Raw genomic sequence first — 17,743 nt, 5'->3', positions numbered from 1 at the left:
GATGCTACCAACGTCAGTGCTAACAGATTACGTGAAATACCTGACCGAAGCGCATAACCCATTACAAAGGATCGCGTCGCTTCGCATCACGTCGTTTTTTTTTTGATAGAACTAATAAAAGGGGGTCCAGCCAAGCCGCGCATTTGTGACCGGCGGCGCGTTCCTGCCGAGAATGCATTGCCGAACGTTCGCCTTGCGCATGCGCACCGTGCGTCTCGCCGCTCCTCGAGCACGCGCTTCTGCACACGTCGCCCGTGCGCCTGTGTGTTCCGGCCATGCTGCTGACCTGACACGGAGCAGGTGCTGTGGAACGCTCTTCCGCTTGATGAGTGCCTTGATCCACGGCACGTTTCCGAGCGCTGCCGTCTCGTTTTAGTCCGTTCTTGGTGCACAGCAACACCTACGTAGCTCCGCACCGTACTCCCCTAAGCGCATTTACGATTTTTTTATGGTTTATTTGGGTTTAACGTCCCAAAGCGACTTAGGCTATGAGAGCCGCCGTAGTGAAGGGCTCCGGAAATTTCGACTACGTTGGGGTTCTTTAACATGCCCTGACACCGCACAGAACACGGGCCTTTTGAATTTCGCCTCCATCGAAATTCGACCGCCGCGGCCGGGATCGAGCCCGCGTCTTTCGGGTATCGCGTTTGAGCGTCATTAATCTGTTTCCACTGCATTTTTTGCTTGGGCTATCCGGATTACCCACCGCGGTGGCTCAGTGATTAGGGCGCTCGGCTACTGATCCGGAGTTCCCGGTTTCGAACCCGACCTCGGGGGCAGCGTTTCGATGGAGGCGAAACGCAAAGGTTCCCGTGTGCTGTTCGACATTATGTACGATTATTCCGGAGCCCTCCACTACGGCACCTATTTTTTTCCTTTCTGCACCCAGTCCTTCTATCCCTTCCCTTACGGCGTGCTTCAGGTGTGCACCGCGATATGCGAGACGGTTACTGCGTCTTTTTTTTTTCCTCAAAAACCAATTTTCAATTTTCAGCAAAGGTCTGTCTTTCCCAGGATTGTGGTCGCTGTTTATCGCGACTGCGTGTCTCTTGTTTCTAGGTATGAGTGCGCACACTATGGGGCTGCCGGGTGAAATCAAGCCGGCTTAACAGCTTGGCGTCCCGCTGTGTGGTGCGATGAGTGGCAGGGTTTTGTTGTTGTTGTTGAGACTTAGGGAAGAATGAAAAGCAACCCGCCCACCAGCTCAAGCTGATCCAAAGTAGCTACCACGTGCAGGTAATCACTGCCACGTGAAGATAATCGGTGCTACGGGCAGACATTTGGAGAGTTAAACGAGATTTGAGAGAAAAGATTGGCAGAAAGGACTCGCAACAGCCGCCTCATCTGAAGCGATGATGACGGTTTAGCAACAAGTACCCCCGGTGGCAAGCAGCCCTCGCCACATGTGCGGCAGCCCCTACATCGCAGCTCAATAGGGCCGGGCAGCCATCTAATCGTTCCCTTCCTGTGAAGGGAATGCTTTACTACTACCTTGCGTAGCTGCTTCGCCGTATAGGAGAGTTTTACCTTGAACCGAGGAGAAACCACGTGGCAGCTATGACGTCATTCAGCCGCCACCGCCGCGTTCATTGTGATTATTGCAATTGGCGTTGACGATGTTCTGGACTCCATCGATTTGGAGGAAAGGCAGGGATTTGGGGAAACGTTTCCCACAACCAGCATGTGTTGACATTCTCCGTGACAGCAAGCGTTATCCGCGGTACGAAAGGTGCATTCTTTACGCCTGATATATAAATGAAAAAAATTGATGTCCCATTATAGTTGTCCGGACCCGTGGAGTATCTCTTACGGGTCCAAGTTGGACTTATTTTTGGAAATGTGGCGGGGAGTTTGAAGGATGCTTCTTTCCCGCCACCGGTTGGCCCGGTATTGCACTACCTCTGGGATCGGCCTTGTCTTTAGCGCGTCTTTACTATCCTGTCTTTCTGTCCCATCTTTCAACTCTCCTACTATCTGCACGTGGTAGCGATTGTGGCTCGGCTTGAGCCAGTGAGCAGGCCTGTGCACTTTCCTTTCTTCCTGGCAGTAACAGACAGACAGACGACCCATTACGACAGACGGTAATTCGGAATTAGAGCACAGCTCTTCACAAGCCGCTTGCTACCGCTTGGCAGGTTCCTGTTACGTTGATATCGGCCCTCCGGCATCGTCCCGTAGCAGCCGCCTACCGGCTGTCCATTCCTCAAGGTGTGTCACGTGACGCTTCGCTCTGCTACTACCCGCCAACACGTCACCTGTCACACTCCGTAACACGTCACCTGTCAAGCAGCATATGTTACACCGACTACGACGCGGAACGCAGGAACGGGCTTCCCTTTAAAAGTAGTGAAACTAAAGAAGTCACTGCAGTTGAACACGAAGCGAAAACCGTCACCACGTTTGGTAAAACAGTCGTCGCATAGGGCGGAGAATGGCCTCCAATGACCTTCAGCCCAACCACGTTAGCTATGTATGACCGTACGTGATACAGTTATGGCGTGGAACTCTTGACCTCGGCCCTTGACCCATGACCTTTCGTTGACCTCTGATCTTTGACCTTTGACATTAGGTGACATTTAGGTTCACCGTTGACCCTAAATACATTTGATGGGGGTGTAAGACCATGCGATACTACGTCTAAGCCACGTGGTCGTGTGTGTATATACTATAGAACGGCTGTCCATGCAGGCGCTGCCGTGGACGAGGCTCAGGTGCGTAGCAAGCGTCCTTGTTTTCGCTGAATTCCAGGGTTAGCGAAGTTAAATTTAAAATTGTTTTTTTTTGTTCTCAAGTATACAACTAGAAGGAAAGCGTGCGCCTGTGTCGCAAATATATTGAATGCGCGGCGGGACATTTGTTGCTTCTTCGTTGCTGTGGGGGGAGGGCTGAACACATTTGTGTGAAAATTAAGACCCTGTGCGACAGCTAGGGCCTCGCACTCAGTTCTTCCGTGCAAAGGGTATACGACGCTGTTTGGGGGCGCTGCGTGCTTAGTCGTGTGTAGTCACGGAACATGCCATTGTCGGCTTGCACAGCGTCTTAGTTGGGACGGCTATTGCGACGTATGCTCTCGACCACAGTATACTGAATTTTCGGTCACTGACCATGTCAGATATGTTAGCTGAAGTCGGCTGACCACATTCACATGGTCTGTAAACCGAAGATTCATTCTGCTGACCTGACGAGACGGCATACCGTCAAGCCCTCGACTAGGTATTCTATACCATCTGTCTTTTACCGTTGAGCAGACAAGGGAAGGGACAAGTGGTGCTCGTTATGACATACATGACGGAGGCCAACAGTGACCGAACCAAGAAGCATAGGGGATGTTTTTTTAATAATATGTGGTGTTCATCCGTGGGGGCTTAATACGGCAAAAACTTGTTAAAGAGTCTGGGTCCTTGGAGTACGCCTTCATCGCAGAGGACAACTTTGAAGGCACCTTTAAAGTGCTTGAAGGACTCAGGACTGAGTGCAAGATTGTGAACAATCAGTGTGTGCCCTGTGTACCCTTCAAGTAACGGCCGACGGACACGTGGAAAAGTTATATCCCTTTGTTCTCTTCCTTTTCTGTCTCTCCCTCCGTTTCACTTCCCACGTGTAGGGTAGCATACCGGGTGTTGCCTAGTTAACCTCCCTGCCTTTCTGTCTTTCTCTGTCTCTCTCTTTGCGACGTTAAACCCCCATGGAAAAAAAACGAAACTTTTTAAAGATAATTGATTTTAAAGGAGACGGAAAACAATTACATGCCGCCGTTGGTATCCGAAACCCACGACCTCTGAATTTAGCGTCCGGTGCTCTACCAACGGAGCTCCGGCGACGGCTGTCCAGTCTTCAGCTTTCGTCGGTGTATATATGCGTGTCGTAACGATCGCTATGATCGCAAACGCAGCACATGTATCAACGCTACGTTAAACGGGCATTTTCGGCTCGCAGCGGTGCCTTCGGCCAGCGGTGGCAATCAAGCCACCGCTCCTGCTCCGTCGCCCGCCGGTGCCACCGCTCCTGCTCCGTCGCCCGCTGGTCCGTCGCGGGTGTCGTTCGCGCAAGCACTCCAGCAGGGCGCTGCGCCCAGCCCGCAGCCGCGCGCCGTCAGCCGCGGCCCGACCCCTGCAGCGGAGCCCAGAGCTCAGCCCACCGCTCAGCCCAGCGCCTACCGTCCCAGCTACGGGGCCGCCGCCGCCGCAGGTGGCGCCAAGGTAGCGGCCAGCAGCCCGCGGCCTGCATCCGCAGCAGCCGCCGTGAGTCGCAGTCAGCCGGCAGCAGTTGCCCTACCACCGTCGCCTCCATGTACGCCGCCCGTTGCGGTAACCGAGCAAACCCCCGAAGCTGGAGACCAAGCCACTCCAGGCGACGATGTCAGGATCAAGGTACGTACTGTTTTCCGAAAAGGGCTTCACCTTGGGCCATGGCATGTAGCTCGTTTAACCTCGTTATAACAAAGTAGAAAGTTCGTTCGCGGCTGTTACTTCTTCGTTATATCAGTTGTTTCGTTATAAACCGCTTCGTTACAAAGGGCTTTATCTGTTAGTTTCAAGGCAAGAGGAAACATCACCTTTCCAAAACTTCGACTTGCACAGACGGTACGAGAACCAAACCCCGGTATAATACAACTCAAGAACGAATCAGCATATGCCTCTTGAAATAGGCCCTCCAGCCAAAGGCGTCGACTGGTTCTCATGACTTCATGGTTAGACAATCCTCTTGGACCTGCGTGACATCTCAGGGAGTGGCATATGAAAGGAGATGAACCACCGTTTAATCAGATTGAGAGCGGCGTCCGGAGGATCGGCCGACGCCGTTGGCTGCAAGGCTTCCTTCGTAGGGCATCCGTCGCTTCTTTCTCGAATTGCAGCCGACTATGCAGGGCTTAGTTTTTACTAACAAAAAGTTCTGTGGGTAGCAAGCATCGTGGTAGTGATTGACGTATAGGGCGCTCTGGAAGTGAAACATCAGATTTAGCCGCTGAGAAAGTCAAGATATTGAACAACGTTTGGGAACCGCAATGGGTTCCTTGGTCAACAATGAGATAGACAAGGCGAGTGGGCGAAATTTAAAAGGAAAGTTTGTGACGTAACGACCGTATTTAGATGAGTGGTTGGAACCTGACCGGCCCCGCCGCGGTGGCTCAGTGGTTAGGGCGCTCGACTACTGATCCGGAGTTCCCGGGTTCGAACCCGACCGCGGCGGCTGAGTTTTTATGGAGGAAAAACGCTAAGGCGCCCGTGTGCTGTGCGATGTCAGTGCACGTTAAAGATCCCCAGGTGGTCGAAATTATTCCGGAGCCCTCCACTACGGCACCTATTCTTCCTTTCTTCTTTCACTCCCTCCTTTATCCCTTCCCTCACGGCGCGGTTCAGGTGTCCAACGACATATGAGACAGATACTGCGTCATTTCCTTTCCCCAAAAAACCAATTAATATTATTATAACCTGACCGCGGCAGCTGCGTTTCGATGGAGGCGAAGCGCTGAGGCGCCCGCGTGCTGTGCGATGTCAGTGTATATTAAAGATCCCCAGGTGGACAAAATTATTCCGGAGCCCTGCACTAGGGCATATATTTCTTCCTTTCCTCTTTCACTATCGCCTTTTTCCCTTCCCTTACCGCGCGTTTCAGGTGTCCGCCGATATGTGAGAAAGGTACAGCGTCATTTCCTATCCCCGATTGCCAATTTTCAATTCTCACAGTTTCTTCTGTGAGGTTCAGGGCCTCAGTCGTCGCCTGGATAAAGGGTGGCTCGAAGAATTGGTGCGTCGTCAAGTTTAGCCTTTGGGTTCAGTACTTACGCACCGGCGGCCGAGTGTTGTGTTGCCAGCGTGTGAAATTCTTTTTAAAGCGGAAGCTTTACTGGCCGCAGGTTGAGCAGTTTCGCGTGATTCCTGGAGAGCCGTGCTGCGCATGCACGAGGAGCAGTGACGTCACAGGGCGCATTTCTCTCTCTCTCTCGGTCCCTACTTACCACTGTCCATGCGCCACTAGTAGCACCAAGCCACAGGTGTTCCGCCGCTGTGCACCGCAGCACATTTCCTCAAAATCCAACTTTAAATTTAGTTTCCTCTTTCCCTCCCTCCTTTATCCCTTCCTTCACGGCGCGGTACGGGTGTCCACCACCGTGAGACGGTTACTGTGTCATTTCCTTTCCTCAAAAACCAAATAAAACAAGTGAGCCGGCGGCGTTCATAGAGTTCATTGGCGTTGACAACTTACCAAAGACAGTTCATTTTCACGAAAGGAAACGCGGGCTAACGGCTCCGTGGGTCAGTGGAGATCTCAATCTCGCTTTTCGCTTTGTATATCCTGGATTAGCCGAGCTAATCCAACCCGCCGCGGTGGCTAAGTGGTAAGGGCGCTCTGCTACTGATCCGGAGTTCCCGGGTTCGAACCCTACCGCGGCGACTGCGTTTTTATGGAGGCTAAACGCTAACGCGCCCGTGTGCTGTGCGAAGTCAGTGCACGTTAAAGATGATAGCCTTAGCTGCTTATACGCCGTATAACTCAAAACAATGCACTGCAATACAATGCGCCGAACCGGATTTTTTTTATGTGGCACAGTACGTGTGAATTCATAATAAATATTTCCATGATTACAAGATCCCAAAACTCATCACGCGGATGAAAATTTTCATTTTTGATATCAAACATTTCTAGGCTTAAACCTTGGCTGTATTAAAAGTTTTGTTTTATGCCGGAATTCTGACCCACTGCGGTGGCTCTGTGGTTAGGTCGATCGGCTACTGATCCGGAGTTCCAGGGTGCGAACCCGTCCGCGGCGGCGGCGTTTTTATGGGGGGAAAAACGCTAAGCAATAATAATTTATTTTGGGCGAAAGGAAATGCGCAGTATAATAATAATAATAATAATTGGTTTTTGGTGGAAAGGAAATGGCGCAGTATCTGTCTCATATATCGTTGGACACCTGAACCGCGCCGTAAGGGAAGGGATAAAGGAGGGAGTGAAAGAAGAGAGGAACAAATAGGTCCGTAGTGGAGGGCTCCGGAATACTTTCGGCCACCTGGCGATCTTTAACGTGCACTGACGTCGCACAGCACACGGGCGCCTTCGCGTTTTTCCTCCATAAAAACGCAGCCGCCGCGGTCGGGTTCGAACCCGGGAACTCCGGATCAGTCGCCGAGCGCTCTAACCACTGAGCCACCGCGGCGGGTAAACGCTAAGGCGCCCGTGTGCTGTGCGACGTCAGTGCACGTTAAAGATCCCCAAGTTGTTGAAATTATTCCGGAGCCCTCCACTACGGCACTTCTTTCTTTTTTTCTTCTTTCACTCCCTCCTTTTCCTCTTCCCTTACGGCGCGGTCAAGGTGCCCAACGGTATATGAGACAGATACGGCGCCATTTCCTTTCCTCAAAAACCGATTAATTATTAATATTATTGGGCAAATCCACATTAAATTTTCTGGGGGGGGGCGGAAGAAATTGGCGCAGTACCTGTCTCTCATATCGGCGTACACCCGTACAGCGCCGTAAGGAAAGGACAAAGGGGCGGGGAGTGAAAGCGGAAAGAAAGACGTGCCGTAGTGGAGGGCTCCGGAATGATTTCGACCACCTGGGAATCATTAAAGTCCACTGACATCGAACAGCACGCGGGCGCCTTAGCGTTTCGGTTCCATCGAAACGCAGCCGCAGCGGTCGGTTTCGGACCTGGGAACGCCGGTTCAGTGACCGAGCACTCTAACCACCGAGCCACCGCGGTGAGTGCATTGTCTTTTTTATTCACTCGTTAAATGCTCTTTTACTCGAAGTGAAATCCTGCACCGTCGAGCCCAAACATCCACTCTGGCGAACTGATGTTTCCTTGGGCTGCAGCTGTTGATTTTTATAAATTCACAGAAAAATTCGTGTGAATGTTGTTTATCTTTCGCTGTTAATGGCCAGCTGCGGCGTCTTTTGTTGGCCTCCACGAATGCCGCAATTTCCACGGTAATTCCTTGTGCCGAGCTTCGCCGCCGGGCGTCGGTTTGTTCCAGCACGAATAATTTAATTTTTCCAATTTTGTCGCCCCAATCGGGACGATTTCTGCGGGCGACCTTGCACGTGTGACGTCACCAGCTGCATACCCTTCGATATTTGCTTGGAGTTTGCGCAAGAAGAAGAAAATGAAGACCTTTGTTTTTGGTCATTTCACACAAACAGTGGTCTGTCGCTTACAGTCTCCAGTTTAGTCAGTCAACGCGCCGAAAGTTTTTGTTACAGTAATGTATGCATGACGACAAGCTTCTACCTTGACGTCATTCTTTGGGAGAAACCCAGTTTTAGTTTCGGCGTTCTTTGCTTTTGCTGGTTTAAAGGGCTTCTACTCAGGATTTTGAAAAACGCTTTTAAAGGCACAGAGAATTGACTCCCAAGAAATGTTATGCGAATAGGAACACAATACCACGTCTAAAACATTCAAACTCGCCCACAGTTGCCCTTTGAGTGGTTCAGAAACCTTGGAAGAAATACTTGAGCTCTTGCGCTATCATGGGCAGGGTTCCCTGAATAAATGAATAAAGGCACAGAAAGAACTAGTACTTACTGTCTCGCTTTTGATGTACACCACAACCACGCAGTCCGTTTCCTTGATTTTGCAATCGACCCGATCGTCCCTGTCATATGTGCTCAAGATAGAACAAGTCTTTGAAATACCTTCCGAGGAAAGTACAGAGTAGGTCAAAAGTTCCTAGGCCATAGGGTCTGCTTTTGAGCCGTATAATCAGGCAGACATGACACACCCGAATACTCAAAATATCCGTAGAGGGCGGAAGAGGTATCGTTCTATACTCTGCGAACCTTGATAGCTTTAATCGCACCTTAAATGCCGCGATATACCGATGAAAGAAGCAAGCCCTGTGGCCCCGGAACTTTTGACCAACCGTGTACATAACCTCGCTCAAGTACTACGAGCTTTCGTCATAAACACCTGAACCATATATTCCTACATTGAGCGCAGAACCCACAATCCCGAGCGAAGGTTGGCGAGCTCCTTACAGCGACTTTTTCACGCCCGTGCATTTCTCCGCCTCGCGCTCCTGCGTATTTTTGTTCAGATGTGTCTGTCGATTAGATTCAGAAGTATGGCAGCTATTGTGGCCGCTGCCAATAATAAGTGTCGTTTCGGCGGTTCAGGAAGCCCTCCCCCCCCCCCCCCCACCATTACCGGGAAAATTCCCGAACGCGTCTGCAGCCGGCGATGGGGCCGAGTGGGTAGGGCTGGCTGAAAGAGCGCCGACCTGTGAGCATGAAAAGAGTGATGAAAGGAGATAGAAAGGCTATAAGACGCTGAAATTTAGATATTGACTGCAGATAACTTCGCTTGCACGAAACATTTAAAACATTCTCAGGGGAGGATATTAATGTTCAAGCGCCGTCCTTTAATAGGCTCGCTACAACACACGGGGTGCAGGAGGCTTTCCCCGTTAAGACTCACCGGAACCGGTCCTGCACTGTAGTGTAGATCGAAGACCATTCGGCCAAACATGTGTGACGCTCAACACACGAAACAGTGCGTGCATACTTACTTCTTCATGCCCTGCTCTAATTACCACCAATCACGCCGCAGGAGCTCGAGCGAACCCTGCCCTCTCACTTCCCGCGGCGGCCCGCCCACGGCCAGCTGGGCCGGACCATACAACTTCTTGCCAACCACTTCAGCATTGAGATACCGACCGGCAGCGTCTACCACTACGACGTCGACATCTCCTCGGAGACTGCCAAGGAGACCAAGGTTCCTGAGCAGAAAAAGTACCGATGCCTCAGTACAAAGATCAACAGGATAGTCATCGAGCTTCTAGTAAAGAAGTACCGGCAAGACCCGGCCAACTGCATCCCGGCTTTCGATGGCCGCAAGAACCTGTACACGCGCCGTCAGCTCAACTTCCGCGAGCGGACATTCACAGTCGACCTCGAAGAAGACCAGAGAAGCCAGAAGTTTACCATCAAGATCCAGTATGCAGCCACCGTGAACCTGGATGCCCTGCATGGCGTCTTCCAAAAGCGCGTGCAAACTGTGCCCCAGGAAGTCCTCCAGGCCATCGACATCGTCTTGAGGCACAGCCCCTCGATCAACCTTGCGCCGGTTGGACGCTCGTTCTTCAGACCGCCGGGACCCAACGAGTACAATGACCTCGGAGGAGGCCGGGAGGTGTGGTTTGGCTACTACACGAGTGTTCGACCCGCCCAATGGAAGCCCATGCTTAACGTCGACATGTCAGCAACAGCATTCTACGAGCCGCTTCCACTGGTAGACTTCATGTGCAGGTTTTTCAGCGACAGCCGGCGTGTGTTGACACCCGCGGACTTACGGTCATTGCGCGACAACCAGTACGTGCGGCTGGATAGGGAGCTCAAAGGACTCCGCATAAAAGTGACGCACCTTCCGTACCCGCGCAAGTACAAAGTGGTCAAGATCACGAGGGAAGCTGCGAAGGACATCTATTTTGAATCAGAAGGTAGTCAGATCTCCGTCGCCGACTACTTCCAAAGCCGCTACAGGCGCTTGTCGTACCCGAACTTCCCTTGCGTGCAGAGTGGCAGCCCGACGCATCCTGTCTACATTCCTCTGGAGGTGTGCGAGCTGGCCGAAGGCCAGCACTGTCGGAAGAAACTCGATGAGAGTCAGACCGCCGAGATGATCAAGCGCACGGCCAAGCCCCCAGCCACGCGCTTCCTGGAGATTCGTCAGTCTGTGCGCGACATGGTCAGCACCTCGGAGAAGTACCTGCGAGAGTTCGGCGTCAAGATCAACTCCGAACCCACTCAGGTTGTGGGCAGAGTGCTCGACCCGCCACCTCTGGTTTTTGAGAACAACACCATGTGCAAGCCACGCGACGGTACGTGGGATCTCCGAGGGCAGCGTTTCCACAAGGCGATGTCCATGACACAGTGGATTGTTCTCAACGTGAGCCGCTTCACGCACAAAGATTGCCTGGACAACTTCATAAAGATGCTGATCCGCATCGGCCAAGAACTGGGCATGCGCATTGCGCAGCCGCTTGCGGTCATCACGTTCGACACAAACCGCCAGCCCATGCGGACCGTTCTCACGGAGCAGCGCCAGCAGTACCCGCAGTTGGAGATGGTTGTGGCTGTGATAACAAAAGCCACAAACTACGCTGAGATCAAGCAGGTGGCAGAGACTGAGCTCTCCCTGCGCACACAATGCATCTTGGACAACAACGTTGTCCAAAAGTGTAACGCATCGCTCATCCAAAACCTGTGCCAAAAGATCAACGCCAAGATGGGCGGAGTCAACAATAGTCTCCTGATGCAGGAGAAACCCAAGGTATTCCACAGGCCCGTGATCGTCATCGGAGCAGACGTGTCGCACCCATCGCCTGGAGACAAGATCAGGCCATCCATCGCCGCGTGCGTCGGAAGCCTAGACCCTGTACCGTCCAAGTTTCACGCCACCATTCGGGTACAGATTGAACACTCCAAGGCTAAGGCGCGTGTGGAAATTATCAAGGACCTGAAGGACATGATCAAGGAATTGCTACTGGTTTTCTACCGCACCAACGGTTACAAGCCCCTGCGGATCGTCTTCTACAGAGACGGAGTGAGCGAGAGGCAGTTCTTGGAAGTCCGTAACCATGAGGTAAGCAACTGCGCCTACTACAATACTGTGCCCACTAAACGCTCATCTTGTTAAGACAGCTATACCGCATTCAATGCCGCTAGCGTCATTGGATAACCTTTTGTCTTATGACAAGCGGACTTGCTGTGCATATACGTAACGGCACCGAATAGATCTCCACAGCGCTATAATTTCAGGACATTCGGGACATTCATTTCTGGAGACGTCTTCTCGGTGTTAGTTGACGTCAGCTTGATCGTTTCTCTTCAAAAGGTGGTAAACATCCAAGACTGAGGCTTGTGGTTGGGTTTTGTGCGTGCCCGCTCCGTGTCTCACCCCTTTTACGCTCGGGCGATATTAACGGCTGTGCAGTTGACCGTCCGTTGAACTGAACGACAGTTAGAGGTGCTATACCAGTGCCACAAGGTCATGTTTAATGTCATTAATTACTTAGTGATCAAGCTTTAACGCCATCGGAACAGTGTCACGTACTCGTATTGAATGGCATTAGACAGACTAACTGCCGTTTGCGACCTACTGAGTTCGCCACAACTCATTCGCCCGAGCAGTGTATACTCTTATCCCCATTCCGCATGCAGAAAGATATGCAACTTTTTTTGTGAGAAGTTACTATCCTGTGGATAATGGTTTATTCATAAAGAGCACCATTTTTACCAGCAATTCCGAAGTACTGTTAGCCTGTGAGCTAGCTGGCACGCGAGTTCTACTTTGGCAAGTTGTCAAGCAAGAACAGTGGCATTTTCTACAAATTTATTTTTATATTATATTTGAATGACATTCTGAGATACTGGCTCATTGACACTGTTTATTTTCAGGTAATTTTTTTTACTCCCTTGAAGGCGTTATCATCACCGTGAATTTATTTATTTATTTATTTATTCATTCATTTACAGATACCTTACAGTCCTCAGGAGAGGCATTGTGTGTGTGTGAGGGGTGGGGAAGTCAAATACTGAAATTTGTACAACATAGCTTAGAAATAACAAAATCATATAGTAAAAGTACATCAACCGTTTTTTTCTTATTTCTCATTCGTTGATGCTTTCTTGTAAAGCAAGGGCTAGATTTACGATGTGATAGCGTGATAAGCGGGGCATGTTTGGGTACTATTTCTGCGATCTTGTCTCTAAATTGAACCCGCGGTTATCTTCTACTGACCTGTCTTGAAAAGATGGCGCCAGGATATTATCAGAAAACAATTGAAGTTCGTCATTTATTTGATTGTAATCTCCTCTGTTATAGTGGCGAATCTGTAATGTAAATATATCTGTCAATAATAATGTCATTAAACCTGGACGTGTACTGCCAGCTCCGAAAATAATGGCATAGGCAAACTTAAGGCTACAAACATCTGCGGTTATTTCTAGTGCGCGTGTGGCACGGGTAATAAAAGGCAGCGCCACCTGCTGTTGAGATCTCAGCTCAGTAGGGGGTTGTAGTTAGACCAGTCTACTGACCCACTGCTTCGGCCGAGTGGGCGGCATTTCCGGCTGCCACATCTTGCTATCCTGGCTAATATAAGTCTCACTAAGAACCAAGCGGCTTTTCCCCCTGAAAGGACTCTCTTGCAGCCAACGGCGTAGACCATTTCTCATGAGCCTTTTAAGGTAACCATGTAGGAAGTGGCAAAAGGAAGGGGTTAGTCTCCCCCCTCACATGAAAGACTATTGTCATTGCCACCACGCCCGCTGCATTGTCCACCTTGCAGGTTCGTGAAAACCAGCTGGCGCCATTGACTGCAAGGGGGTTCTTTTGCGGGGAAAAGCGGCTTCATTCTTTAGTCTTATCCAGAAAAAAAATGCCGCGAAGTGGTACCAGGAAAACAACGGCTTAGCGGTGAAGCCGGACGTTCCTCTACTGAATTTTCTTGGCTCTGTGTGGTTGTTCACTAGCGGCATACTCAAAAGCCAACCTTGCACGGAAATTTTGGTTGAGTGAAGTAGGGAATCCATTTTTAGAGCTATGTATAAGCCGATCACGTGAACCAGAATGTGAACCCCGTGAACTCAATTTAGCGGAGTGTGCCGAGTAACTGCAGCCGACTGTTATTCATTTCAGCGTCAGTTGGAAAAGCTGCACTTCCGTTGAACTGAACGGTAGCTGAAACTGCTCCTTTAACCAGAGTACTACCGATAACCGCATTGCTAAAAAAAACGCTGTTCTTCGCCGTACAGTTTTTCTCAAACTGCAATTGTGTAAGATAGGACAGCATAGTTCGTGAAGGCCCAAAGTGTTTTGTTTGCATTCTGTACCAAGTATGTATCGTGATTCGTCGAATGGCCTTTAAACCCTGACCAACTTTTTCTTTGTTTCCGCTCTCGAATCTCTCAGGTGAGTGCCATCCGGCTGGCGTGCGCGGAAATGTGTCCCACCGAGACCTACGAGCCACCACTGACGTTCATCGTGGTCCAGAAGCGACACCACACGAGGTTCATGCCCGCCCACGACCGCGACGGCGTGGGCAAGTGTCGCAACGTCCCACCAGGCACGACCGTAGACTCGGTGGTCACGCACCCGCTGGACTTCGACTTCTTCCTCTGCAGCCACTTCGGCATCCAGGTGGGCGACCGCTTCTCCGCTCTTGTGGCTATTGTGAGCGGGAACAAATGGTCTGCGGTGTTGTCGTTTATGAATTTACGGAGGAAATAGTCCGGGCGCCGGCGTCGCCACAGTCGCGTCGCGTTGTTAGTGCGCTACAAATACCAGGAGCGCCTGCGGTAGAGGCCTTCCGCATCTTGAGAAAACGGAAGCATGGCCTCCGAGATCGCCTGCCCGCAAGAACGTGACGGAAGCTTTCCACTTCACGTTGAGGCCACCAGGAGCGCAGTGAGTGACTGTGACGTCATCGTTCGTCCTTGAGGAAGCGGTATCGGAAGTTGCGCAAGGGGGACCTCTAGGGCCAGCGCGGAATGATGCTCTCACGTGGATGTGGTCATTAGCGTTTATTTTGGGTGTGGCGTCTACTGAAACAATGAATGCATAAGGTTAGGTGAAAAGAGAAGCGCTTGATGTTCGGCTGGGCCTGGTTGCTCGTACGTTATAACGGGACGCGGCTTTGAAGTCTCAAAAAACGGCCAAAAAATTGATTTTTTTTAAATAGTCGCGTCGGCTTGTATGCCTCGTTTTTAAGCTGTCCCGAAGTCGGGACAGCGACATAGATGACGATGACCGACCAATGCACTGATGACAGCCAACCAGGAAATAATAGTTATTCACGGTATTTATTGGCTCGAGGGCATTTAAGGCCAAATAAAGCCAGAAACATGTTGTGCATGCAGCATTAGAACCAGGGCGAGCGCGTGCTGTGCTCATAGGCACTGCCGGTTTTTGTATATTGCGTTTAAACACTCTCCTTCCCACGTAATGTGTGCTAGTAAAATAAGCGTATTTAAACCGCACACACCACGCCACATCACATCGTACCACAAGCAAGACCACACCTCACCAACACACACCACGATACGACGCGACTCAACCCGACACGGCACTCGGAATTCTCGCAAGTGTATAAATGTACTTCTCGGCTCACCCGCAGGGCACCAGCCGGCCGGCCCACTACTATATCGTGTGGGATGACTCCAAGTTCAGCGCGGACGACCTGCAGAAGCTCAGCTTCTACCTGTGCCACACATACTCCAGGTGTGCAAGGAGCGTGAGCATCCCGGCCCCTGTGTACTACGCGCACCTGGCCGCCTTCCGCGCAAAACACCACATCGCCAGCAAGCTGGAGACGTCCGGCGCGGTCAGCCAGTCGTCTGAGGGCGGCGGGGACGCCGTGTTGACCACTGCCCAATACGTGGAGGCCGTCAAGGTGCTGCAGGAACTGCAGGCCTCCATGTACTTCGTGTAATGGAGGAGGTTCTCCGCTGCCCCTGCATTCCGGTTACGGTGAGCCTGGGGGCGTACCACTGACGTCATACCAAACAGTTCTGGAGAAAGCCTCTTCCAACGGGAAAGCGTTTAAAGGCATTTGCAGGGAGGGTGTTACATAGGGTATAGGGAGGGTATTATGAGCGCAGTGTTCCTCATATATTGTAAGATTCTACTACAACGATCAATATATCCGCAACCTCCCGCCTGCAGGCTTGCATTTTTTGCTATTAACGTTTTTGCTACAGTCCACAGCGTTCCTCATTGATTTTCTATTACAGTCTTAACTGCTCGATGCGAGCGATGGGAGCAGTATAAAAGGAAGGTTCTTCCAGATATCGGAAGAATGGACCTTGAATATTTCAATACCAGAATCTTACAGTTTCCCAAATTTCATTTTTTTTTGTCCAAGAATGTTGGACATGTGCGCAACACGTAGAGGACAAGATATACGTGACACGAAGTGGACATCTTCTCTCGTCCCTCTTGGCGTCGCAGTGTCGTGTGTTCAACGCGCAGGTGAAGCGGTATGCATGGGATGGATGTTAAAGGGCGCCGCTTCACGAATGCCCTACGGCAACATTTTTTAATGTGGTTTGTTTCTTTGCGATCGAAAGCGATTGCAAACAATCGGAAACATTGAAATAAGGGCTTTATTTTCTTGCAAGAAATACATGATCAGTTTATTTTGAGTTGTAGGTCCGCGAGCCTGTTATAAGCAATTACGAATCGGTGGTCTTCGTTGTTAGACGCTCGGACTGCCTTTGATTGAAATTCGCCGGAACAATTTCCATGTAGGCATAAGTCTGTCAAGCCGCCACTAATTCTAACTTTTGTTTTCTTGCAGGCTCGCAAGGAGAAGGATTTTCTTGTTTTTGTTGTTTCATGGGCTGTTCGAAGAGTGCGGGTGCCAAACATTGCTGTTTGTGTGCCCTGGAACTAAGTTGCAATAAAAAAATATTGGCCAAAAAAAGGTGGCCGTTGCATGAGGTTTCCTTTTTTGCAGTCACTGGCGGTTGCATTGGCGAGCGTTGGCCGAAGCCAGTCTGTTCTACTACAACACATGCTAAAAATGTCATAGGGTTTTAAAACGTAGTTAAACCGAGTAGACGCCCGAAAGCATGTGTTTTTCCTAGTTGGCTCATGGTTTCACTTTGCTGGGATATTGGACTCGAGGTTAAGCTCTGATCGAGGTTAAGGTGATCTGATCTGATGGTGCAGCAGATGGAAGTTGATATACACGACAATGTGCAATGGACAGCACGAGTGTGTGTGGCTTTTTGGCAGGAGGCGTGATCGGTTGTGGCGATAGCACAGTGCTCTCGTGCAGTGGCCAGCGAAGCTGATTGTTCGCCCGCCGCCGGTTCAACGCCCAGTCCCGTTAATACTTACATCTTATTTGTTCATGCGCCAAGGTTGACACTCAAAGACAATCTCCGCGCAAACTCGGTCAGCCGATTAGACACCGTGAACTAGTCCCTTCCCAAGCAGCGCAGGCAAACGGGCCAATTTTGGGAATGACTCGTTTCAGTCTGGTGATAAACATTTGCCAATATATTTCCAATATTTGGGCCGATTGGTGGTGCTGCTGAGGTTCGCACTAAAACGCTGCTAGTTGCTGCAAGTTGGAACTTTCACGAGCCAAATCCTGGCTGCCGTTCCATTATCCGGCTTGGCGGTTATTCGAACTGAAATGATTGGATATGAAAGTTATATATAATATGGTAAATTATGGTATGTTGGCGCTATGCAGGTAACACGATCATGCGCCTGGCAAAAGGAAAAACGCGCCATGTTCGCTAAAATGGCAACGTGTCGATACTTATCCGGCTGTGCGGGTCCGCCGAGCTGACCGCAAGCGGCTGCTGGATGCGCATGCCCAGGTCCTGGACGGTGCGGATCAGCATCTTGATGTAGTTGTCCTTGTGCGCAAACCGGCTCAGGTTGAGAACCCTCCAGCGGGTCGTCGTAGCTGCCTTGTAGAAACGCTGGCCCTGGAGTTCCCACGCGCCTACGTGCGGCTTCCTCATGACGTTACCATACACTGGAGATGGAGGGTCGAGCACTGTGCGCGTGAGCTGCGTCGGTTCGGTGTTGACCCTGATGCCGAAGTGTCGCAGCTACTCGCAGCCTGAACGGCTGTTTCAGCTAGTTGATGCAGCACTTTGAGCAAGCACGCTCAGTGGAGAGCCCTAGATAAATTTCCCCCACCAGGGGTTCTTTAACACGCACTCGTCCAGATGCATAAATAGAAAATATATCGAGTGCATGCATCAGTATACATTCT

General features: G+C 50.8%; 1 protein-coding gene and 1 pseudogene across 1 annotated transcript; both read left to right on the top strand.

Annotated features, from left to right (window-relative positions):
* Positions 1–1,778: 1,778 nt before the first annotated feature.
* Positions 1,779–1,921, top strand: LOC144102821 (U2 spliceosomal RNA; annotated as a pseudogene).
* A 547-nt stretch (positions 1,922–2,468) lies between these two features.
* LOC144102201 (protein argonaute-2-like) lies at positions 2,469–14,235 on the top strand. Its single transcript, XM_077635512.1, has 5 exons — positions 2,469–2,478; positions 3,937–4,370; positions 9,553–10,785; positions 11,458–11,586; positions 13,918–14,235. Exons 1-5 carry the CDS (start codon positions 2,469–2,471, stop codon positions 14,233–14,235), a joined length of 2,124 nt encoding a protein of 707 aa, XP_077491638.1.
* The last annotated feature ends 3,508 nt before the right edge of the window (positions 14,236–17,743 follow it).

This window comes from Amblyomma americanum, chromosome 8 (genome assembly GCF_052857255.1).
Source record: "Amblyomma americanum isolate KBUSLIRL-KWMA chromosome 8, ASM5285725v1, whole genome shotgun sequence".
Lineage (NCBI taxonomy): Eukaryota > Metazoa > Arthropoda > Arachnida > Ixodida > Ixodidae > Amblyomma > Amblyomma americanum.
Note: the sequence above shows the minus strand (reverse complement) of the source record. Positions and strands in the feature narration are given on the sequence as shown.

Coding starts and splice junctions, on each gene's coding strand:
- LOC144102201 (XM_077635512.1), top strand. Junction 4,371..9,552: donor GCGACGATGTCAGGATCAAG/GTACGTACTGTT, acceptor ATCACGCCGCAG/GAGCTCGAGCGAACCCTGCC. Junction 10,786..11,457: donor TGCTCGACCCGCCACCTCTG/GTTTTTGAGAAC, acceptor GAAATTATCAAG/GACCTGAAGGACATGATCAA.